Source organism: Nuphar pumila, chromosome 3 (genome assembly GCF_984573655.1).
Source record: "Nuphar pumila chromosome 3, dmNupPumi1.hap1.1, whole genome shotgun sequence".
Taxonomy (NCBI): domain Eukaryota; kingdom Viridiplantae; phylum Streptophyta; class Magnoliopsida; order Nymphaeales; family Nymphaeaceae; genus Nuphar; species Nuphar pumila.
The window spans coordinates 131,983,249-132,008,714 of NC_143251.1; the positions used below are offsets into that span (position 1 = coordinate 131,983,249).

Genomic DNA, 25,466 nt, shown 5'->3' on the forward strand with positions numbered 1-25,466 from the left:
TAGTACGGAGATGGGTGAGGGTGGCTCGCATGAATTGTCAAAATGACTACAAATGCATTATGAATCAAGGCGCGTACTGGATCCAAGTCACTTCTCTTTTCAAGTCCCAACTCTAGAATGCTGTTGGCACTTTGTATATAGCATGACATTGGTCCAGCTTGTAAGAACCACCTGTGAGCCACACTAATAATTTCATGTTTGGATACACATGAGATGAAATTCCTAAAGAAGCACAAAATTTGCATGTTTCAGATTCGACGCTCACAGTTTGGGCGTTCTGAACTCCGATTCAACAGAGCTTTTGATAGAAAGCCAGATCACCAGGTATTCTGATTCGATCCAGACACAGGGATGAAAATATTTCAATAAAGACTTCATTTAATACTCTGTCCAGTTTCCAGATCTATCCCTTTCTTGTTATACTTGAACATCACTTTGTTTCATTTGTCAAATTATCTTGTCTATTTGACATCAGTAATGAAAAATCAATAATAAAGAAGTGCCAATTTATATAATGTAGAGATATATTAATACTTACCTCGTACAACCAGACATGGGTGGATCTGGAGGGTTGTCAGGTTGCCCCAAATGGGTCTGAATCCTTTCAGGCATGGACCTGGCTTGACTATGTTTGGCCAGTAAATGGGACCACGTATCTTTTATGTAATTAAGAAATTGAGTAAGGAATTACTCAGATTGGTCTGGGTCATGCCCATTCTAGTCTGCATACACCTTCATTGGAGTGTTTGGATCTGGATCAGTAAGATTCCCCAAATGTTAAACTGAATGTTCATCCATTGGACTGTCCTCAGCACAAGCGATTCACAACCATGCTGACAAATATTGTGGTATTCTCAAAGAAAATAAGATACTTTTTCACACGTTCTAAATGCATAACATATCATGATATCTTCAAAGTACCGTGATATTGTATCCTTTAAATAAATATATACTTATTTTTTTTCCTTTTTCTTATCTATTAAAATTTTATATTTATTCAATTTGTTGCAAGATTTTCTTGATTTTAAAACCTGTTATGAAAAAAAATCACAAGTGTTCGACTTAAATAAATAATCATCATAACTTCCCATACATGAATACTAATTTCTGATCAGTAGGGATGTACAAGCCGATCCAGCTCGAGCTTGGCTCAGTCTCAGCTCGGCCCATAAATGAGCCGAACTTGTACTACCTATGAGTCTCGGACCGAGCAAACAAGCCGAGCTTGATCGGCCTACTGAGCTCGATAAGGCTCGGTTAAGTTTTTTGGCATTTTGAACATGCCCTGACCTGACTTGACTCTCACTACAAGAAAAACATGTATTAGCGACAGACACTATCCGTCGCTAACGTGTTTAGCGATGGATTAGCAACTAAAAGTGTTCAACGCATTATCCTAGTCGCTAAATTGCGACAAAATTTATCTGTCGTCAATCCGTCGCTAAATAAGCATTGATTTGGTTTTGCGACTGAATAAATTTCGTCCCAAAATATCAAAAATTCATCGTTGAATATTAGCGATGGATATTATCCGTCACAAAATTTTAAAAAAAAAATAAAAAAAAAGAGCCCTGAGGCGTGCACCTCATACGCCTTTAGGTGCATGCCTCGAGGCGAGGCACTCCTCAAGCCGAGGCATACCTCCTTAATGGCAGGCGGTGGTTCAGCCGCCGCGCGACCAGCATTGAGGATGCGGGCGATGTTGCTCCGGACGGTGCAGGATAGGGCGAGAAGCTCCTTCCTCCGCAGCTGTGGGGCTACGGCGACGGCTCGCAAAACTAAAAAAAAACCTTGGTCAAGTATGATCCACAATAAACTGGGTCTCAAACATAAGCCCAAGAAAAAATTTTGTCACGTCGGGGGGAACCCCCGGACCCCCATCTTATAAGAAAAATATATGATACTGCTAAATAGTATAATACCGTGGTGATTCAATCATGCAAAGATTCGAACCATGTATTTAAAGTCGTCGTGTAAAAATGCATTGTTGATATCAAATTGATTGAGAGCTCAATGTTTGATGGTGTCTACAACCATGAGGCACCGAATAGTGACGAGCTTAGTGACCGGAGCAAATGTTTTGTGATAGTCAAGACCTTCAATCTGTGTATAACCTTTTGCAATAAGGCATTCTTTATAATGCTCAACTGGCCCATCTGATTTGTACATCACTTTGTATACCCATTTGCAATTGATGGGTCGTTTACTTGGTGGAAGGTGTGTAACCATCCATGTATGGTTATCTTCAAGTGCACGAATTTTGGTTGTCATGGCTTCCCTCCAATGATCACACCCTATGGCTTGGGCAAAGGTTTTTGGTAAAAGCTACTAAGAAGGCACAATGAGATAGAGAAAATTTAATATAAGTAAAGTAATGAGAAAGAGGATACCTTGTACCTTTCTAATGAACACTTACAGCGTCTGATTGGGGCAAGCAAAATGCACCATAGCATTTATAATCCTGAAGATGAGTAGGTAGTGCTTTGTTAATTTTGAAGGAACACCAAATAGGTATAGCAAATCCAGAAAGAGTCAAAGGAGGACTTGGAGAAGCTAGAGGGATAGAAATAAGTAGTGATGGACTTGAACAAATTTGGAAAATCGGTATATTATCGTGAATATCAATTGTTTGGAGTGAATGGGAGACATATGATGGAAAACCAGAAGATAAGATGGGTAAGACAATGTCTCCAGAGTTAGATGGCACACATGAAGTAGATTGAAAAGGAAAAATGTGTTCATGAAAAATCATGTTTCTGCTAGTAAAAATAGCGTGGGACTCAAGATCATATAAGCGGTAAGCAGTTTAGCCATTCCAAGAAAGACTTATTTTCTTGCTCTACTATGAAATTTGTAGGAGTGATGAATGTTATAAGTATAACACAAGTATCTAAAAACTTTAAGGTGTTGGTAATTAGTACTTTTATGAAATAAATCATCGTGTGGGATTTTCTCATTAAGGGTTGTGTGGGCAGACTTCGGGTCTTGGGGACAATGTTATGGTCTTGAAGGGCGATCCATTTATTCGGACCAATGGCGGAGCCAAAAAAAATTTGATGGAGGAAGAGTCATTCATGGAGAGATAAAACTTAAATAAGCCTTTGAATTAAAATAATAATTGTTACAAACACAAACAACTAAATTTATGAACATAATAAGATAAAACCTTAAATTGTACTTTTAAACTAAAATAAAGATTGTTCACTTAAGAAATACAAACAATTAAATTCATGAAAATTTTACACCGAGCATCTTCTATTTTTCACATTTTGAAAACAATTCATAATTGCATCATCACTGATGGTATCAAATGTCTCCTTCTCTATGTAAGTAACCAAAGCATCATTGATCCATTCATCTCACATTCTATTACGTAGACGACTTTTGTTATTGTTTATAGCTGAAAATGCTCTTTCAACACTTGCTGTTGCAACTGGCAAAGTTAATGTCAACTTAATCAATAGATACACATGAGAAAATACAATGTGCTTTTGAGTTGCTACCATCATCTCTAATAGCTCTGCTAAAGATTTTAAACTTGAAAATTGATCACAATTTCGCATTTCTGCAATATATATATATATATATATATATATATATATATATATATATATATATATATATATATATTCAATTGATTTTCAAGTCTAATTATGTTTACTCTAGAAATTGTGCTTATTGAGCTGGTTGATTTGTTCATGATAGACTACTCACAAATTGTGTGATTAAAAGAAGGGGTTTTTTGACTATCTAGCCAGTGCATCCTTTGCAAAACAGATGAGGAAAATGCACTTCATTTGTCTACCTAAGATTTGATATCAATGTGTAACAAGATTATGGATTGGCATCTTATCATTTATATTATAAATTTTGGGATTCCTCTGAATACAAATCTGAATATTTTCTTTTAAAAAAAAATGCACTAGGAACCATTATTCTAGGAAAACTTGGAATTTCAAAAGCAGTATGGCCTTGTTTGGACTGCCAATTGATGGTAGTTAAGGATGCAAACACAAAATAAATAGTTCTCATGATTTTGGAAAATTCATGTGCATGTCTTGTTGAAAAAATAGTTTCGAGAAGGTGACCTGTAAAAGGATGGATGCATACTGAAAGCTTGGAGGCACGCTATGAAGCACTCTCTGAAAAGCGACAATCACTCCTTCCCACTGGTATAAAATCTGGTTTAGTAGGGTACAATGTGCTTTTGGGATACAACTAAACCTCCACCAAACTCGCTGATGCAGATGCCTACGAGCCCGAGGGACATGGGTTACGAACACCCACATAACCCAAAACGAGACTACAACATGTGCAAATATATTTTAATAATATACCAAACATAGAGCAAAAAATCCAGTTTATTTTAACACGTTCAGGCACATTGATCTTTGAGGCACTTCACCGAACACTTAGTGAGCGCCTCTTAAACAGAACTTTGGTATGATAAACAACGATTTATATAGAATTCTCAAAACAGATTTATGATAATCAATATATAAAACACATATTTAGTTTAACAAATCTAATTTCCATTTCCACATTCAAGAGGCATAACACTCTGAATATATAAGTGTAATCAGAATTTGTCGTCCAAACTATTTCACAAATCAGTCTTGACGAGCTCAAACCTCTGTTCAACAATAACAGGAATTTGCAAGGTAATATAATGCATAAAAAAACAGATTTCATGGATAAAATAACATGAAAACACATTCAGTCATAAACGAGACAAGAATGGATGCCAAAACCGAATTCAACTAGAACAGTTTGGCTACGATTTTAGTAAAAATGACTCAACAGGCTTGACGCCCAGCTTAAACAAACATTCTGGTCTAGATTAACAGTTTGGGAACAATAGAAATTAAACCCAAAACAGATTCAGCATTAATGATAATAGAACTAAATGCAATCAGATTGGAAACACATAAATCAGTTGGGGTTTACCTGCGGCTGCAGGAGGCGCAGGTGCTCATCGTGACAAGGTTGGCGCGAGGGATCAGGCCATCGGCTCGCCGAAAATCACAAAGGGGGAAACCGAGAGGGGAGGGAGCAGGCGCACGGCCGGCGATGGCCGTTACGGGAGGTGAGGAGCACGGCCGGCAATGGCCGTTACAAGAGGTGAGGAGAGGAGCACGACCAGCGATGGACATTACAGGAGGTGAGGAGCACGGCCGGCGTTACGGGAGGTGAGAAGCACGGCCGGCGTTACGCGAGGTGAGGAGCATGACCAGGACCGGCGATGTCCGTTACGGGAGGTGACTCAGGTGAGGAGCACGGTCGACGATGGCTGTTACAGCCTACAGGAGGTGAGGAGGAAGGGGGAGGGCGGTGCAGGGAAAGGCATTGTCCCTTCCCCGCGACTCTACTCCCTTAACTCTATTGGGTTCTCGGATCGGGGTTGGGTCCGGCCAATACGAATTTTTGGGGTGGGCGACCGCCCACCCATGCCGACCCCTGGCTCCGCCACTGCTCTACAGTACCTAACAGAAAACCCAAAGAAAAACAGGCCAGCTCAAACTCATAAAGCATTCCCCAAGAAAATCAAAACAATCAAGGCAGTGTCCTTCCCAAAAAGATCAAAACAAACAACCTCACAGACCCGCACAAATGATCCAAAAAGTTGGTCGTCCTCCATTCATAGAACCAGTCAGCAACCTACAGGAGGGTAAGAACCTCGTGCGTCACTTCCCATAGAAAACATCAAATGGGCGCAGAGCATAGTTGCTGCTTAGGGAGCGTTTGTGTTACTGAAGATAGCTTCATGGTAGCTTTTATCGTGGAGCTCTCTTCTGCAAAAGCGGAGTCCGTCCATCCCCACCAAAACCATTATCGCGAAAAGGAAGAGAAACGTTAAAACCGAGCTCCTCTTTCTAAAGAGAAAGAAAGAGCTCGCGTTTGCCTCATGGTTGTAGAGCCTGCAAAAATGCACGCAGTTGTGTGTTGCTGCAAAAAGCCTTTATTTTTCCGTGATATGCAAACACACCCTTAATCAGACTTAGGGATGACAATGGGCCGGGAGAAAACGGAGCCCCGACCCACCTCGCCCCATTTGAACTAGGGATGGAGGACATGTAACGAAGATGAAGGCTCTGATGAAGGTTAAAATCAAAACCGGTGTGAGGATGAAGGGTGAAAAGTCCATCTCCACCCTCGGCCATGACTGTCATCCCTAACCAGACTTCCTCTCTCTCTCTCTCTCTCTCTTATTTGGGATTCCCCCACATGGAACCTACCTCTCTCTCTCTCTCTCTCTCTCTCTCTCTTTGGGATTCCCCCACATGGAACAAATAGGATATATGGCAAAGAACAATGTTGTCGGCCGATACTTATCATATTGGCAGAAAATCGATACCATGCTAATTTGAATATGTTATTTTTTAATAAATATAAGAATACTTAAAATTATTTTTTTAATATTATTTTAACCATTTTAACACGTTTCACGTTCTGCTTGACAAAAAAAAATTAATTATTTTTTAATCGATTCAGAACCATCCACTTGAGATTCGGATTCACGATTCAGGGCCGATAGCGATACTGACAACATTTGCCAAGACTCGCCCTTTTTCTTTTCCCTCTAATAAATTGCTTCCTCTTTTCGTCGTCTTCTGGGAGACCCTTGAATCGACCGTTAGTGAAGCTTTTTTTTTCAACTTTACATATAGAGGCTGGCACCTGAGGCCCAACCTTCTTTAACTAATAACCAACCGCTTGTGGTCAATACTCCAAAGACTCAAAACTGAGCCCTCATTGCAGGTTCTATATATTGAAATGGGAGGCACTGGAACCCAACCGACTGGGTTTTGATGTGTAAATGAGACCCCAGCCAAGGCGACCTGACCATGACAGGTTAAAACTTTATTCAGTAGGTGTAGACTCAGACCATGTGAACCGTGCATGTGCACAGTGGCAGTCACCTACCTTCCCCTCTCTTGGTCTTGGTGCTTCCGAACTGCCACGCCGCTCATGTGACTTTTTTTTCTTTCTTTACCGTATCTGTTATTATTTGAATTGCATTGACTGAACCCCACCTGGGGACTTGGGTACCCCTTGCATCGCCCCACCACCTCTCTCTCTCTCTCTCTCTCTCTCTTGTATTCTCTCTCCAACAAGTTGTAAATTCAATAAACAACCGCAGCAATGATATTTTTTCTCTCTCCCCACCTTGGTAATCAGACTGCATGATACGCTGGTTCTGTGTGTGAAAGAGAGCGTGAGGGCGGCAAGTCCGATCCATGAGTGCACCTTCTGATGGGCGGTGATGACGGCGACGACGACGATCATGGAAGCAGAGAGAGCGACGCACCACCACCGGATGGGCGGCAGCGAGTTCTTCGTGTGCTTCACCTCCCGGCCATCCTCCTCTTCCACCACCACCACCTCCATGCGCCTCAAGACCAGCGGCAGCGTCAGGGGGACGTCCAGCCCCATGCTGTTCTCCACAGGCAGGAGGAGGAACGGTTCCGGCTTCGAAACCCAAGAGCCCACCTCCCCTAAGGTGACGTGCATAGGCCAGGTGAGGGTGAAGACCAAGCAAGGGACGAAGAAGATGATGAGGGTCGGAACAGGTGGTGGTGAAGAGATGAGTTTGACCAGGAGAGACCACCAACGCGAGCATGAGGACTGTCTTCCCCACAGGAACCAACGTTGGGGTCAGATCTTTGGCTTCAGAAAGGAGTTCACCTGCTTCCTTCCCTGTACCGGCGGTGGTGGTGGCAGTGGGAGGGCTCCGGTGGCGATGAAGGATGATAGCAAGCAGAGAGATGGCGTGTCGACGGCTTGTGGAGCGGTGTTTGCCAAGTGGTTGATGGTTCTGCAGGATGGTGATGAGAAGAGACTGAGAGAGGAGATGCCCACTGTGGGTGATGCTGCAGTGGATATGACGAGGGCTGTGGTGGTGTTGGAGGAAGAGGAGGAGGTGGTGATGAGGGAGATGGAGATTTGTTTCAAGGAGGGTGGGAAGGATGGAGAGGGAGAAGAGGAGGAGGAGATCGTGGTGCCACCAAAGAATGCTTTGTTGTTGATGAGGTGTAGATCTGACCCGGTGAGAATGGCTGCTCTGGCTAACCGGTTTTGGGGGTCGCCTGTTGTTGGTCAGCATCATGAAGAAAATGATGATGAAGAGGAACGAAAGCTAGAAGATTGTGAGAATGGTGGAGAAGAGGGGGATGAAGAAGGGAGGGTAGAGGGGAAGAGAATGGAGGAGGAGGAGGTGATGGTGATGGCGAGGGAGGAGAAAGAAATGGAGGAACAAGAGGAGAATGAAGTTGTAGAAGATGAAAAGGATGGCGAAGTGTTTTTGGAGCTCCAAATACAAGAGAAAGGAGGAAAGGAAATGGAAAAAGAAGGGGAAAAGGAGGAGGAGGAGCAAGAGTTGAAACAAGAAGGTGAACAAAAGGAAGAGGAAGAGGAAGGAGAGCAAAGTGGAGTCCTGGAAGAAATGGGTTTGGAGACTAAGGAAGATGGTTCCCAACCTTTACACAAAGAAGAATCTGGTGAACCCCAATCGGAGGAAAATGAAGGGAAGGATGAAGAAACGGAGGAAGGAGACACTCTCCAAATAAATGAATCTCTAGATTGTAAAGATGCATCTCAAGACCCAACTTTAGAGAGAAAAGAAAAAGAATGTGGAAAGCTTCTAGAGAGAGTGGAACCACCCCAAAAGGGCACCAACCCACAAGGGGAAGAGAAGGAAGAAACACAGGGAACCCACCAAACTTTCACAGTTTTGGAAGGTGAACAAGAGGAGGAAGAAACTGGAGACTGTGGGATTGATGAGAAAAGAGAGAGAAAGCAAGAGGAGGGGGAGCAGGAGGGTGAGAATCCTCTGCCAGATAGCCTCTTGCTGATGATGTATGAACCGAAATTATCTATGGAGGTGTCGAAGGAGACATGGGTGTGCAGTGGGGACTTCCTCTGGCACCGGCCGAGACGCCATGAGAGGAGGAAACGCCAAGGGAAAGCAGAAAGGGCGAAGGAGAAGAGGAAGGAGGAGGAGGAAGAGAGCAGGAAGAGGGTGAGCACGGAAGTGTGCCCGCAGAGGAGATCGACCTCCATGGTGAAGACGATCGAGAACAAGATGGGGAACGCATACGAGCCGTTGGTTCTGACTCGCTGCAAATCTGAGCCGTTGAGATCGACTCCCTCGGTTAGCCTCCCGCCGGAGACTTGCATCTGGAAAGAGAGGAAGGGGTTGGGGTTCTGAGACGGTGGGCGACGTTTCCGGCTCATGGCGGCCGTCGCCGGTGTAGTTTTTTTTTTTTTTGCACATTTTGTCTTCTTTTCTTTTATTTATTTATCTCTTTTATTTCCTTTTTCTGGTTGTATTTTTCCTTTACTATCTTTTGGTTATTGCAACTTTGGTGTGCCTCTTTTTTCCCTATTTAAAGGACATTTATTTAGGATGATTTGTCCCTTTTACCTTCTTCATGTGACTTTGGCATCAACATTTGTTACCAAATAAACTATGTAGCTCATATGTTTGGGTTTTGATTTACAAAAGCTAAAAATACCCCCCCCCCCCCCCCCAAAAAAAAAAAAAGAATTGCAAAAGCTAAATAAAACGGTTAAAAAGCAAGTTGTTATTAGAGAATTAGAGTAAGGCACTAGATCGTAATCATAGGAAAAAAAAGGTACTAGATAATAAATATTAATCAATATTTTTTCAATATATATGGAAAGTTATTGGTTACTTAGCACCTATTACCGTACCCTCTTGGAAAAACCATTTTGTTTTTCTAACAGTTTGTTGATTTTTTTTTAGATTAAAGTCTACAGATGATATACCTAATTTATTTATCTTTTTTTATGATGAGGAACCCTTGCCGAAACTAGGGAAAATCCCCGAGTAGAGCCCCACAACCACCTTGCCTTATGTGGCCCACCTCTGAAAGCTACGGACACACCCATGTGCTAGCGGGGTTTGATCTGGGGTCTTCAACTCAACGCCTTCACAACCACCCCTCTGGATCCGATATGAGTCGGGATGGGGGCATACCCAATCCATTGACAGCCCTAAGATGGCTAGTAACAACACAGTCTATCAGTTCTGTTGTGATCCTAGCGATGAACCATGTTACATTTCATAAGCAAGGTACAAAATGAAACGTTGACACGTGCACAAAATCAATTGATTTTTCTTCAGCAAATGAAAAGGTTTAGGATATTTTTGGAAATGCATCTACAGAAAATTACCTACAGAACGGGTCGAACTCTCAACCTCCTTCAACATGAAACCCTTAAGCTAACTCAGGTGCATGGGATCCTTGTGGGCTAGAGACACGCGTATCTATCTGTACATAACGACCAAAAAAATGAAAATCAAAAAAGAAGTTGCGCCAAACATGCGTGAACTTCAGTGTTTTTTCTTTATATATATACGAAACAGGGTATCACCTGACGCTCCTGGCGTACAATGCGGTTGGACGCACCAGGGGGCATCCGCGTTTATTTTTTTTCCAGTTTTGGGACCTTTTCAGGACTAAATGTCCAAAAATAAAAGAACATGTATCAGCATCGTGTCCGACATAACATCAAGCTACTTAGTGATCGACGTTACACCCTTCTATCTCGGCCGGCTTGCGCGGGATGAACAAAGGACGAATATGCAATCATCCATTATTATTTTTCCCTCCAGACGCTCTCACTATCTGGTTATCAATCTTATTGTGTTTAATGTTAGAATCAACCTGGCAATCAGATACATGGTGCTCGGCTCCTCGGTTCCTCGTCCTCTCCCTGTATCGTATTATGTCTTTGAGGTTTTTCTTCTATCAAATCTTTTGGTATTCCGCCAAATGTGGTCTCTTCCATTAGTCCAGCACATGGTCAGCAGCATCTTAGTACACAATCACTGGGTGTCACGGTTGTTGATGCAGCTAAGTTGCTGGATCAGACGTGGTGAGTATGTTTGATGAGTTCCATCGTAACTTCAGACTGCCTTATCATTTGCATGTTGCTATTATTTCGCTCATTCCGAAAGATGATGAGGCCAATGATATTTCTCGATTCCGACCAATCTCAGTTATGAGTGCTCTCTATCGGATGTTTGCCAAGGTTTTGGCGAATATGCTAAAATCGGTGGCTAACCAGATTTTTTCAGACTCTCAGTTTGCCTTTATCCATAATAAGAGGGTCCAACACTCGTTCATCATGGCGTCCGAGGTTGTCAATTCCTTGCAGCATAGCGGTCAATCTTTCTTTGTCCTTAAATTAGACTTCATAAAGCTTTTGACTCTGTGCATTGGTCATTCTTATTTCAAATGTTAGCAAATTTCGGTATTGGTCGTCGTTTTTCTGGTTGGGTGAGAGAGCTGGTCTCAAATGCCCAGGCCATGTTAAATATCAATGGTATTAGAGGAGACCGGTTCAAGCTAGGGCGGGGTTTGCGGCAAGGGTTCCCCCTATCACCTTTGTTGTTCAATGCAGTTGCTGAGGGTCTTGTGGTCTTGCTTAAGCAGGCTGTTGTATCGAGTTTCATTGATCCTTTGCAGGTTTTCAACTTCCCGGGTCATATTCTTACTTATGCTGATGATATGATCATTTTTTGTCGTGCAAATGTTCAACAGATGCTTAGGTTCAAGCTTATCATTCAGTTCTTTCTATCCCTATCGGGTTTTCTCTAAATGAGACTAAATGCTCTATTACCATGTTTAATGTTAATGCCAATATGCTTGCAGCTGGAAAGAGAATTTTTAATTGCACTACTTCTGACTTGACTATTATGTATCTTGGCTTGTCGTTACAAGTGAAGCATCTCTCTTCAGCTGCTTGGGCTCCGACACTTCAAAAAGTGAAGCGCAAATTGCTTTCGTGGCAGTCGTCCTATCTCTCCATCGCTGGCCGTCTAACCTTAGTTAGACATGTTCTTTCAACTATTCCAGAATTTTTCATGTCTATGTTTGTGATGCCTGTGAGAATAGAGAAGCAGCTGACGCGCTTGCTGACGGGCTTTCTATGGTCTGGGTGTCAACTCAAAGGTAATCGTCACTTGATTGGTTGGCGTTCGATGGTCTTACCTCGGCGTATGGGTGGTTTAGGCATTCCTGCGCCCAGACTGTGAAGCATTGTTCTTGTCGCCAAGCAATGTTGGTTGGCCCACCAACCGGATAACCCTTGTGCTAGTTTGCTTCTTGCTAAATATGGGGATCCAGCTCTTATCCCAATTCGTCTGGAAACCCGAGGTTTGGCGTTCTCGCACTTGCGTAAATCGTGGTTGAGGGCTTTAGCCTGCTTTAGAGACCATTTTGAGGTCTCCAGAAATTTTGGTCAGTGGTTGCAGTGGGCGTTGGCACCAAGCGGAGAGTTTATCACCAAAAAAGTCTATAGATCGTTGCTACCGCCAGGGGCTGATTGGTTGCCCGAGGATGTGCTTTGGGCGAAGGGTCCTTCCCCCCGTTCTCGAGTCCTGGCTTGGTTAATTTTGCACGATAGGATCCAGACCCACAGTAATTTAAAGAAGTGGGGCATTCAACTCCCGAGTTGGTGCATGCTTTGTCAAGTTGCAGAAGAATCTACGTTTCACTTGTTCTGCTCTTGCCCAATATTTGTGGAAATCTTTATTAGGACCTGGAGGCATCCAAAAGTATTTGTTAAGGAAGAGTCTTTTGCGCTAGATCTGATCTTGGGGCCCGTTTGTATTAGGCGCAGCAAGAGGTGTAGGTTCATCTGGCGGACATGGTTGCTTACTTCTTGGTGGTTTGTTTGGATGGCGCGAAACGATGCTCATTTTTGTCATATTCCAGTTAACATTCAAAACCTGGTGCATAAAATCTTGGTAGATGTTTATGCGATCTTGCGTATGCATCTTAGTGATCTTCCGCTCCCTCCTGCTGATGCTACCTATCCTTTGTCGCAATCTGGCAAGCGGCTCCGGCGTGAGCCCATTTTATGTGTCTGATGTTATTTTCTCTTGTGCTTTCTTTATTTGTTTTGGCTTTTGTTCTTGTTCAGTTCATGGGTTCAACATTTTGTTGATCTTCATGAGTGGTAATGTTGAATTACTTTCGGCGCTCTCTCTCTCTCTCTCTCTCTCTATATATATATATATATATATATATATATATATATATATATATATATATATATATATTGAATCTTGATATGGCCACACTGCAAATTCCATACAAGGATGTTAGATATGTCATATGTGGTATTCAAACACACCCTTATAATGCAATAACACTTTCACGGGGATCATTTTGCATTTACGTGTTACCTATTTTACTGTAGTTGTCCCGGTGATCATCAAGACACGGACATACAAAGATACGTATCGATCTGTGTATTCTGGAGTTTGGTAATTACAATAAATACAACCAAATAATCAAGTGCCAAATAGTAACATATTGTCATTAAGAGTGCATCAATGGCACCACCGTAGGTCACCCTCATGGCCAGCAGGGTGGTTGTGAGGGTGCTGAGATGAAGGCACCCCGATCAAACCCCGCTGGCTATGGGTATGTCACTAGCTTTCAGAGGTAGGCCACATAAAGCAGGGTGATCGAGGAGCCCCACCGGGTTTTTTCTGGCTTCAGCAAGGATTCCTTATCATAAAAAAAAAAACAGTGCATCAATAGCAGCGTTCAATTTTTGTTGTGTGAGGAAGACTTTCACCCTTTTTTTTTTTTGATAGGCAACCTGCGGTGGGATCCGAACCAGAGACCCCTTGGTTATGATAGTGATAGTGTCATTTACCCAACCTACCAAATACCGATATAATTGCTATTTAACAAACGGCACTTTTTCTTGTTTATATATTTTTATTTTTTATTTTATAATTTGTTTTTGATATTTTGTTGATAAAATACAAGTGTTATGAAAATGTTCAATTCCTTACAAGAATTTGGCTGACATTAACAAATTTCAATAGACTTGCAAGGCACTTTCCCTAAACAATGGGGGGGAAAAAATCACCGTCTGCTGCTCTTGGTACAAATCTTAACACACCCTGACAATCGGTGGCATTTACAAACCAAGTTCAAAAGAAAACACACAAACTAAATATATGATGCAGTTAACCACAAAGGCACCAAAAGATCAGGTGCAATATGATTGCACAAATATTTGTGCATTAAGCACTTAATCACCCCTCCCTTCTTGGGGATAGGACCGGTCAGGTGTGGGGCCCAAGACCTGATGATAGGTTGTTTAATGCAAATTTTTGTGCAATCATATTGCACCCGATCCTTTCAAGGGAGAGGGTGGTGTATGTTCGCCCCCGATGATTCACTGAATCCCACGTCTGTGTTCGGGCCTTTGAATGAGCACCACGTATACAAGCACATGGGGCTTGTATTCCCGTGTATGCTGACATAACTTTGCATCGGACTCTGGTGTTGTTGCAAAGACTTAAGTACCCTTTCTTGCTATTCTTCTCATAAAGTGATGATTTGAGAAAATGACAAAAATGCCCTTCATTCAAAAAAGGAAAAACAAACAGTTCAAAAAAAGGACAAACATGTTCTCCATCTAGAAAGTCGAGGATGATGTTGACTCTTCAAAGTCTTCTTCTTCTTTCTCCGTTCAAAAAAAGGACAAACATGTCCTCCATCCAGAAAGTCAAGGATGATGTTGACTCTTCAAAGTCTTCTTCTTCTTTCTCTGTAAAATACTGTAAAACCCCTCTCTCTCTCTCTAGAGAAGAAATCAAGGGAGGCAAAGAGTTCTCCCTGGAGAAGGCCATAAACATTAACCCTCTCACTCTCTTCTCTCTCTACTTCTGTGCACATCCAACAGACGATCCTACATTGCTCCATCGTCATCTTATTCTTCTTCCTTCTCCGTAAAACACTATAAAACCCTCTTTCTCTCTCTAGAGAAGAAATCAAGGGAGGCAAAGAGTTCTCCCTGGAAAAGGCCATGAACATCAACCCTCTCACTCTCTCTCCCTTCTCTCTCTACTTCTGTGCACATCCAACAGACGATCCTACATTGCTCCATCGCCATCTTCTTCTTCCTTCTCCATAAAACACTGTAAAACCCTCTCTCTCTCTAGAGAAGAAATCAAGGGAGGTAAAGAGTTCCCCCTGGAGAAGGCCATGAACATCAACCCCCTCACTCTCTCTCCCTTATCTCTCTAGTTTTGTGCCTGATTTAGAGTTTTTGCCCTTACAGAAGGGGGGTTCGGGGGCTCCCCCCGGCGCGGATCCCACATTTTTTTTGGGCCTTCCAACAACGATTTGTAGTATTATCGGGCTTTCCTACAGCAATTTGTAGTATTTTCGGGTCTCTAATGAAACGCTATAGTGATTTGCGGAAGACACTACAAATCGCTATAGCGATTTGTAGTGTCTTCCGTAAATCGCTATAGCGATTTGTAGTGTCTTCCGCAAATCGCTATAGCGATTTGTAGATTCTTCCGCAAATCGCTATAGTGATTTGTAGTGTCTTCCGCAAATCGCTATAGTGATTTGTAGTGTTATTCAGTACGCAAATCGCTGTAAATCGATACCCGAATTAGGTCAAATTTGTCAGGGTCATATCTCCCTAACCGGAGGTCATATTCCAAATCCGTAAAAAGTGGTGTCTTCGTTATTGAGTCTAGTTTATTTCTGTAAATTTTCAGCGATTTTTATTGTCATTTCGTTCCTCATTTTAACTAAAAACTAGATCTCTATTATTTTGTGTTATTTGAGTTGCACAACACCACTCTTGCTTGACATCCACATCTTGATTCTGGCATGCTCCTTGTTGGATTTTCCATTGATTTCTTCTAATCAGGCTCCACAACAGTCAATGTGCAAGTCAGCCGGTGCTTGATGGAGCAGTGTAAGATCTTCTGTTGGATGTGCATAGAAGTAGAAAGAACGGGAGAGAGAGAGAGAGAGAGAGAGAGAGAGAGAGTTGATGTTCATGGCCTCCTCTAGAGGAGATTTCTTTCTCAGATAATCCTGCTCCACAATGAATCAAGTTGAACAGTGCTATCCACGCTGGGAGGAGCCCCCAAACTCTCCTCCTATAAGGGCAAAAACTCTGAATCAGGCTCAACAACTCATCAAGTTGAATGGTGCTACCCACGCTGGGAGGAGCCCTCAGACCCCCCTTTCTGTAAGGGTAAAAACTCTGAATCAGACTCCACAACTCTTCAAGTTGAATGATGCTACCCACGTTGGGAGGAGCCCCCAGACCCCTCTCCTGTAAGGGCAAAAACTCTAAATCAGGCTCCACAATGAATCAAGTTGAATGATGCTACCCACGCTGGGAGGAGCCCCCAAACCCTCCTCCTGTAAGGGTAAAAACTTTGAATCAGGATCTACAACTCATTTAGTTGAATGATGCTACCCACGCTGGGAGGAGCCCCCAAACCCTCCTCCTGTAAGGGTAAAAACTCTGAATCAGGCTCCACAACAGTCAATGTACAGGTCAGCCGGTGCTTGATGGAGCAATGTAAGATCTTCTGTTGGATGTGCATAGAAGCAGAAAGAGAAGGGAGAGAGAGAGTGAGAGGGTTGATGTTCATGGCCTCCTTCAGGGGAGATTTCTTTCTCAGATAATCCTGCAGTGCAGAAACTGAGTCTTAAATAATCATCTTCGGGGCACTTAAGTCTTTACAACCACTCCTTTTCAAGAATCGTCATTTTTTTTGGAACCAATGGAGGAGAGGGTACTTAAGTCTTTGCAATCGCATCAAACTCCAATGCTAATTAATGCTGACAAACATGGGGATACGAGACGCACATGCTTACATACGTGGTGCTCTTTGGGACCCCCGAACATAAGATGTAGCTAACTGCCCTGTTCGGGGGGGAACATATAACCTGCTTTGCTCTCAAGGTAAGTACAAATTCAGAACTCACACCTTTGCCCAACCTTCCGCGAATTTTCACAAATTTCAAGTGCTTTCACCATTATCAGGATCTCCGATGCAATGAGCTTGATCCTCTCTGCCGCTGCTTCTTCTTTTCCATGATCTCCTATACATCAGTTGCCGCAACCGCCAGCCGCTGATTCTTTCACATTCTGTCTCACCTCCATCTCGTGCACGCTCATCGGCACAAAGATTCAGCACCCGAAAGGATGCTGAATTCCTTCCCGTCTCGGTCCCGATCGCAACCGGCGTCGCTTCTGGTGTGCTTAGAATGGTCAAGCAACTGGAGCGGAATTCAATCAGAGCTGCCGAAATTCGAGATGCTCGAAACATCGAGTTGTTGGCGTCTATGGCGGCGGGCTCAGCTACTGGAACCCTGGCAACAGATTCGACTAAGAATCTGAGAGATCCATCGAAAACCCCAACAGAACGGAAGCAAATTTCTCAATCGTGACTTTTATTTTCTCCACCTCTGTTGAGATAGATATCTTCACCGACAATCTCACATCCTCTTACCAAAATGAAAATCGTATAGTTGGAAGGTTGTTATAAAGGATAGTTACTTTAGTATTATCCTTATCTTTTAGTATGGTCTTTCCCTAAATACATTGTATTGATGATTCTGACAAGAGAGGAGAGAGTTGTTGGGTGTTCTTGTGGACGTAGGCCATTGAAGGCCGAACCACGTAAAATCGTTGTGTTATCCTTTCATTCATGTTTCATCTTCTTCACCCCACATGCTCAAATACATTGTAAATTCGCTACATGGTATCTGAGCAACCAAGTTTCACGGGACCATTCAGCAAGAGTTGAACAGTGACAGACGACCAAAGCTCCAACAACAATGTCACTCAAAATCCAGTCGTTCCTGAGAAGATGGTTGTCGAACAGGTAACGCCAAACCTGAAGATAACCTCCATCCTATTGAATGGAAACAACTATATTGCATGGGCCAAATATGTTACCCTATATCTGAGTGATAAATAGCGATTGGGATTTATCAATGGAAAGTGCCACAAACTGATCACCAATGATCTAAAGCTCGATGAATGGCAATCCTCCAATGACCTGGTGATCTTGTGGCTCTTGAATTCTATGAAGCCAAAAGTAGCAAAAGAATTTCTATTCTTGAATACAGTAGAGGAAATCTGGAACACCACCAAAGAGCTGGATAGTGAGCAATTCAATATCGCTTGCATGTATCAACTCTTGTAGGATATCTGCGAGTATAAGAAAATCGATCAATCCATAAGCGAATACATTAATAGATTTAGGGCTATGTGGGACGCACTAGAAGCTTATATGCCGGTTTCAAATGACCCCATAATCGCTCACAAGATTAAAAAATAGGAAAAAATATTCCAAGTCCTTGCTGGACTAGGTCCAAAATTTGAAAACTTCAGGAGTTTAATTCTAACTTCGGTCAAACTCCCCTCCCTGAGTAACGTTTGTGCCATCCTCATGTGGGAAGAGATCAGGCGTCGGGTCATGAACAGAGGGCATCTGGATCATGTTTCAAGCGAAAACAAGGATTGAGTCGCCTATGCTGCCTCACCAAACTATGACAAAAGCAAAGGAAACATTGCAAACTTCAACAAAGCCAAAGGAAAGTGACTCATCTACTCACATTGCAAAAAGGAAGGACATATAAGAGAAAAATGTTGGTTCCTCATTAGAAGACCTACCAACAACAAGTTGGACCAGGGGTGCGACAAGGCTCCCTCTACTACTCAAATAGCTCAAATCGGTGAACCAGTCACCCTGGAGAAACTCACAGAGATGATTCAGAGCCTAGCTAATGCCACCATCACTGGATCTTGCCCAGCTAAAAATCAATCTGATTCAGGTACTGTCTCTCACCTTAGCTCTTTAAACGATTGCACTTGGATTGTAGACTTTGGTGCGTCCGAGCACATGGTCAACTCTGGTGAGTGTATTCTAAATCTTAACTCCAAGAAGTTGCACACACCAGTTACTACTGCTACTGGTTCATCTATGCCTGTTAATGGAGAAAGAGAAGTATACATTTTTAATAGCAAAAACCCTTCATGAGTGCTTCTCACACCGAACCTCACATCAAATCTTCTATCAGTAGGGAAGATTACAAAGAACCTGAATTGCAATATTATCTTCATTCCTAACTCTATCATATTTCAGGATCACAAAACAGAGAAGAAGATTGGTAGTGGGTACAGAAACCGAGATCTTTATTTCATCTCCAAAGGATGCAAGGCCCTTTGCACTCAGCAACCCACGGATGGCAGAACGTGGCATATTAGATTGGGACACCCGTCCAACAACATGCTCAAAACTTTGATTCCAAATCTTCTCAATAAGTTTGATAATAACGAATGTGATGTTTGCAAATATGCTATATTGTCTAAACCTAGTTTTATCTCTTCTGACTCTCTATCCGAAAGTTATTTTGATTTAATCCATTCAGATGTTTGGGGCCCAGCCTCGATGACCTCTTATGTTGGTTATAAATACTATATTAGCTTTATTGATGATCAATCCAAGGTCACCTGGTTGTTTCTCTTGAAAACTAAAGATGAAGTCTTTTACAAGTTCAAAAAGTTTTACAAAATCGGGGAAACTCAATATGGTAAAAAGGTCAAAGCCTTTGAAAAAATGCCCTATTTGAAGCCTTTGAAAAAGAAAACGGTATTGACCACCAATTCACCTGCATTGGGACTCCTAAGCAAAACGGAGTCACCGAACAAAAAAATCGATACCTCCTTGAAAAAATGAGAGCTCTACTATTTCAAATGAATGTGCTCAGCAAATACTGATGTGAGGATGTTACCACTGCTTGCTACTTGATAAATAGACTCCCTAGTCAACAGTTGGAAAACAAATCTCCACTTGAAATCCTTAGAGAAAAAAGGTAGATATCAGTCATCTTAAAATTTTTGGTTACACAATGTCCATCGCCTTAGATGCAACCAGAAAAAACAAACTTATGTTGTGTGCCCTCATGTGTATGTTCTTAGGGTATTCTCTGTCAAAAAAGGGTTACAAGTGTCTTGACGTGGAAAACAATTGTCTCTATGTCTCTAAGGACGTTAAGTTTAATGAACATATTCCCTACTTCACTAACCCCTCTGAGTGCAGGAACCTCTATAAGCCTGAGGGGGAGAATAACCTTCTCAACATCAATAACTATGATGAGTTTGTTATCACTACAGAAGGGAGACCCCCCCGAAACAGAGACAGAACACATTGATTGCCAAAATGAAGCTTTTAAGCTTCAAGTCGAGACCACTCAACTAAGAAGGTCAGATCGTGTCTCACATCTTCTATCATATCTAAAAGACTTCATCACCTTCCATTCCACCAACCACCCATTGGAAATATACATAGCAGTATGTCTCTTATCTTGCCAATATATCCTCCCCCAAAGAACCGACCAGCTTCCTAGAGGCAAAAGACTCTCACATATGGACCAGAGCTATGAAGGATGAACTAGACGCCCTTGACAAGAACAGAACATGGGAGATCACATACTTACTGAAGGAAAATTGAGTCATTGGATGCAGATGGACATACAAAATCAAGTATTAAAGTTATGGTTCAATAGAAAGATACAAAGCCAGGCTCGTCGCTAAAGGCTACACTCAAACTCAGAGGATAGATTACGATGAGACATTTGCCCTGGTGGTTAAAATGAACACCATCTGAGTGCTTTTATCTGTGACTTGCAACAAGCAATGGAACCTTTATCAGCTTGATGTCAAAAACGCATTTCTCCAAGGTGATCTTGAAGAAGAGGTATTTATGCACCTTCCCCCAAGACACCCAAAAGAAAAGGATCTTAATCTTGTGTGTTGATTAAAAAAGATCATTTGTGGGCTCAAGCAATCACCCAGAGCCTGGTACACTAAGCTCAACCAAGCTCTTGAAAAGCACAATTTCATCATCAATATGGCAGACAACTCGGTGTTCATTAAGTGCTCCATGGAGCACATCACAGTGGTCCTAGTATACGCCGATGACATTATAATCACTAGAAGCTGCGAGGATGAAATCTCTCAAACTAAAGCCTACTGTCATAAAGTGTTTGATATTAAAGACCTTGGACCCTTACGTTACTTCTTAGGAATCAAAGTGGCTTATTCCAAGAAGAGCATTTTTATCTCTCAAAGAAAATACACTTTTGATCTACTAGAAGAAATAGGAAAACCCAAGGCTAAACCTATCAGCACCCCATTTGAGGCTCATTCTAAACATCGAGAAGAAGGAGATCAAATCACCGATATAAAAGGGTTTCAAAAATTGGTTTGCAAGCTTATTTATTTCACCGTGACAAGATCGGATATCTCTCATGTTGTTAGCTCCATCAACCAATTCATGCACTCTCCCAAAGAATCTCATCTCACAGCAATAGACATAATCCTAAGATACCTGAAAAAATCCCCTGGTCAAGGACTATGCTTCAAAAAGAAAGAAAATCTTGACATAGAAGGATTCTCCGACGCAGATTGGGCAGACAGTGAAGATAAAAAATCAATCACATGCTACTGTATATTTGTTGGAGGAAATCTAACCACATGGAAAAGTAAGAAGCAAAACATTGTTTCGAGTTCCAATGTCGAGGCAGAATATAGGGCTATGGCTTCCATGGCTGCAGAGATTATATGGACCAAAACTCTCTTGTAAGAAATGGGAATAGAAGTAAACAAGCCCATAAAAATGCATTGTGACAAGCGGCTAATTTCATGTTTCATGAAAGGACAAAACACATAGAGATTGATTGTCATTATGTGAGGGAAAAAGTGAAGAAAGGTGATATTTGCACTCCCTATACCAAAATTTTGGACCAGCTGGCAGACGCTCTAACCAAAAATCAGTTTCAACAAATATTGAGCAAGTGGGGCTGCATGGACATATACGCCCCACTTGAGGGTGGAGTGTTGAGATAGATATCTTCACCGACAATCTCGCATTCTCCACCAAAATGAGAATTGTATCGTTGGAATGTTGTTATCAAGGATAGTTACTCCAGTATTATCCTTATCTTTTAGTGTGGTCTTTCTCTGTTCGTTTAAGCCTTACAAATACATTGTATTGATGATTCTGGTAATAATACAATAACAAGAGAGGAGAGAGCTGTTGGGTATTCTTGTGGATGTAGGCCATTGAAGGTTGAACCACGTAAAATCGTTGTATTATCCTTTCATTCATGTTTCATCTTCTTTACCTTGCATGCTCAAATACATCGTAAATTCGCTATACCCTCTCCTCCCTCCATCTACTTCTACCTCAAGGAAACAGAACGACGACTACAGCGGGGGATGGGGTAGTAGGATAGGTGGAGCGTGGGGGGCACTTTCATGAAATTCTAGAAGGTTTTTCACAACCCTAAGAGAGAGAGAGAACCCTGATATGGTTTCCTCTGGCGTCAATGGCGGGTGAGAGAGAGGGCTCATTAATGGTGGGCGAGAGCGAGACTCCGAATTCGGGGTCCGTATAAATTGTTTAGTTTTTATTTTTTACATACAAAAAGTTAACATTTGATGGGAGTTTCAATAGTGATGGTGTGGGTTCCCCATCCACACGTGTTCCTGTTGGCATATCACGAGAATCACTCTCTCATAAACGTGAGAAAATTGTGCGCTGAGAAAACGTCTAACCGGAAGCACCTGATCGCCCACCATGCAATCATATGTAACATGGTCTTTTCACAACTGGAGTTTGAAAGGAATGCTTTTTACTCAAGTTGGATATTAAATAAGGTTTTTGACTTTATATGTTGAATTTTCTTCTAAGAGTTATAAGAAAGGTTGAAGAGGGAGAAAGATAGGTAAGGTGGGTGAAAGTTATATTAATGGTCAGCAAGAGGGTTTATTTAAACCCAAGAAATGTCTTAGGTAGAAGGATCCTATATGCCTTTTACTTTTTATCATTGCTATGGAATTTTTGAACTACTTACTACAAGAGTATTCCAACATTGGATTATATAAAAGGGTTAGCATGTCAAGTATGACAGAATTTATGCATATTCATTTTGCTGATGATGTGTTAATTTTTAGGGAAGCAAATGTGCATAATATGAAGGTTTTTTCAATTCTTCTCAAAATCTTTACTGAAGTTTCAGGTTTACAAAATAGAGGATACTGAAGTTTCACGGAACTGCACATTAGTTTTCGGGGAAAAGCACTACCAGACGCTGGATGTTGGTTACTTGGAGACTGATCTGGCTGGTCGGAAACGAATCTGTTTTTCAGGGTGTTTATCCGAATTTTCCGGCTTTTCAGAACAGAATTTGTAGGGAAATCCATGAAGCGTCCATGGCTGCACCTCAATTGTAATTCAGAATGCCCTGTAATGTAGTGTGGTTTTGTTTTTGACTGAAACTCGGTTGTTTTTTCGCCACAGAATGTGCTTTGTAAGACAAGCATGACAGAAGGGCAACTTTGTATATCTGTAAATGTTGACAGCAATATAAATATTTGCCTTCTCTCTAAAAGAAATAACTACCATTAACAGTGTTATGTATATGCGTCTGAATTTTTTTTTTACACAATAGTACCACTATATGCATTCTATGAAAAGGAGGTGTTTTATTCATTATCTGCCTGGCTGAGCTTCTGATGTAATACCAAGCTTCCTACTTTATTGCATGTTGTTATGCATTCCTCATGCTTAAACACATGACAGCTTGAACATCCTCATGAAAATTGTTCCACCAACATTATCAATTAGTTCTACACTCCAGCAGCCTGTCACGTACGTAGGTGTCTTTCCATGTTAATAATATGGACACTGTCTTCAAAAAAAATATATGGACACTGTCAATCTTGACAATATGCTTTGACACATCCTCATCAAATGTGTTCCGCACCATTAATTGTTATTAAGAAAGAAAGTTCTCAATGTGTAATATGTTGGGTAGGCTGTCTGCAAATGGTTTTCAATAATTAGCTTTATACTAGTGTGTGTGTGTGTCTATATATATATATATATATATATATATATATATATATATATATATATATATATATATATATATATATATATATATATATATATATATATATATATTGATTGATTTATTTATATTTATATAAGATTAATATTTGGTGCTATCGAAGGCACAAAACTATTGAATTGAAAAACAGGTTCAGGCTTTATAAACTCGATCTGATCACATAGATATATTCAGCATGGTTTGTTTGTTAAGGATCAATTCTTTGATCGTGATATTAGATCTTGAATAGTGAAATTTTAGTGCATTGTGGGCCAAACTTGGCTTTACACATATTAAAAAATATATATAATCTGAAAATTATTCTCAAAAAAGTTCATTAGCTCCTAACTTGGCTTTGCACATACTCCAAAGGTTGATTGCACTTTTAGATGGGCCCAAAAAGATTTCAACTAAATATATAATGATCTTTAAACCATGACTTTTGTGGGCCCTTATAGAATGTCATTTGATTATTTGATCAGGTCTTAGACTTTCACAAGTGTGCTCGATCGCTTTGGTTGACCGACTGAATCTAGACACAAGTGAATCACCTTGACTAATAAGTTCGGGGTCAGTAACAGAATTCACTTCAGGTTTTGTATCACCATGCATACCATTCAAATCCTAGACCGTAGCATTAGGCTCAGAGGCATCAAGGGCCCGGTCTGCATCAATATCCATATCTATGACTTAGGAACGAATTTTAATTCCAAAAGAACAAGGCAATCGTATACAATTAATGATGAATCTGGTGAATACAAGATCATTATTAGAAGCGGAGAAACAGTTATGGTCATATTGATATTCAATCCCCACCGCAGATCTCACTTGGGAACTATGATGAGACATGTGGGGGTGGGTCCCACGTACACCTCTAGTCAGTCAACAAAGGGGGCAAAGGAAAAAAGATTTAGCCCTTCACCGATACCTAGCTGGATTCGAACCTAACTTCGTTTGATGGGTCTATATATTAGACCTACCACTAAACTCAGATTCATCTTTTGAGAGAAATTATGTATAATGCTATGAGAGAATAGAGAGTTAGTTTAGAGATTGAGAAACCTTATTTTATTGTTCTGCCTGATTTCATTCAATAGATCAAAGTTTTTTTTTCAGTTTTTATTAAATATGAGGGGTTAAAAAGCGACCCTCCTAATCACTTAGGCATGTCAATGGGTCGGGTTTGACCCAGACCCAACCTGTACCAAACCCTATAGAGTCAGGGTTTGGTGATAAATAAGAAGGTTTGATTACAATTTGGGTCAGACCCGAAGGGTCCGAGATTAATATATGGAGCCAAGTATGGTTTGTGAAATTTCATACCAAAACCCAGGCTTAATCCGCAAAATTTCAATGTAAAAAGGATAAAATATATTATTTAAACAAGTATGGTCCAAGTCTTGTTCATGTAATCCTTATAGAATTCGGGTATAGTTTCTCTTATGGTAGGTTTGATTGGACCCAGGTCTGGACTGGATACCAGTATCTTAAATAAGGTTTGGATATGGTTTCACCTGGGTCTGAACCAAACCTAACCAGTTGACACCCTTATAATCATTGCATTAGATTTAGTATCAGAGCTTTGGTCGGTTTCCTCGATTATGGCCCTCATGAAGTTTGAGGAAAGATCCATAAAAAAGTTAGAAGAAGTGGGTATGAGTGAAAAATATGATTGTACAAACAAAT

The 25,466-nt window shown here is 41.3% G+C and overlaps 1 protein-coding gene across 1 annotated transcript; it reads left to right on the forward strand.

Moving 5' to 3' along the window:
• Window positions 1-7,197: 7,197 nt before the first annotated feature.
• Window positions 7,198-9,403, forward strand: LOC149843866 (uncharacterized). Its single transcript, XM_090000103.1, has one exon. It carries the CDS (start codon window positions 7,265-7,267, stop codon window positions 9,206-9,208), a length of 1,944 nt encoding a protein of 647 aa, XP_089856229.1. The 5' UTR covers window positions 7,198-7,264; the 3' UTR covers window positions 9,209-9,403.
• Window positions 9,404-25,466: the final 16,063 nt, after the last annotated feature.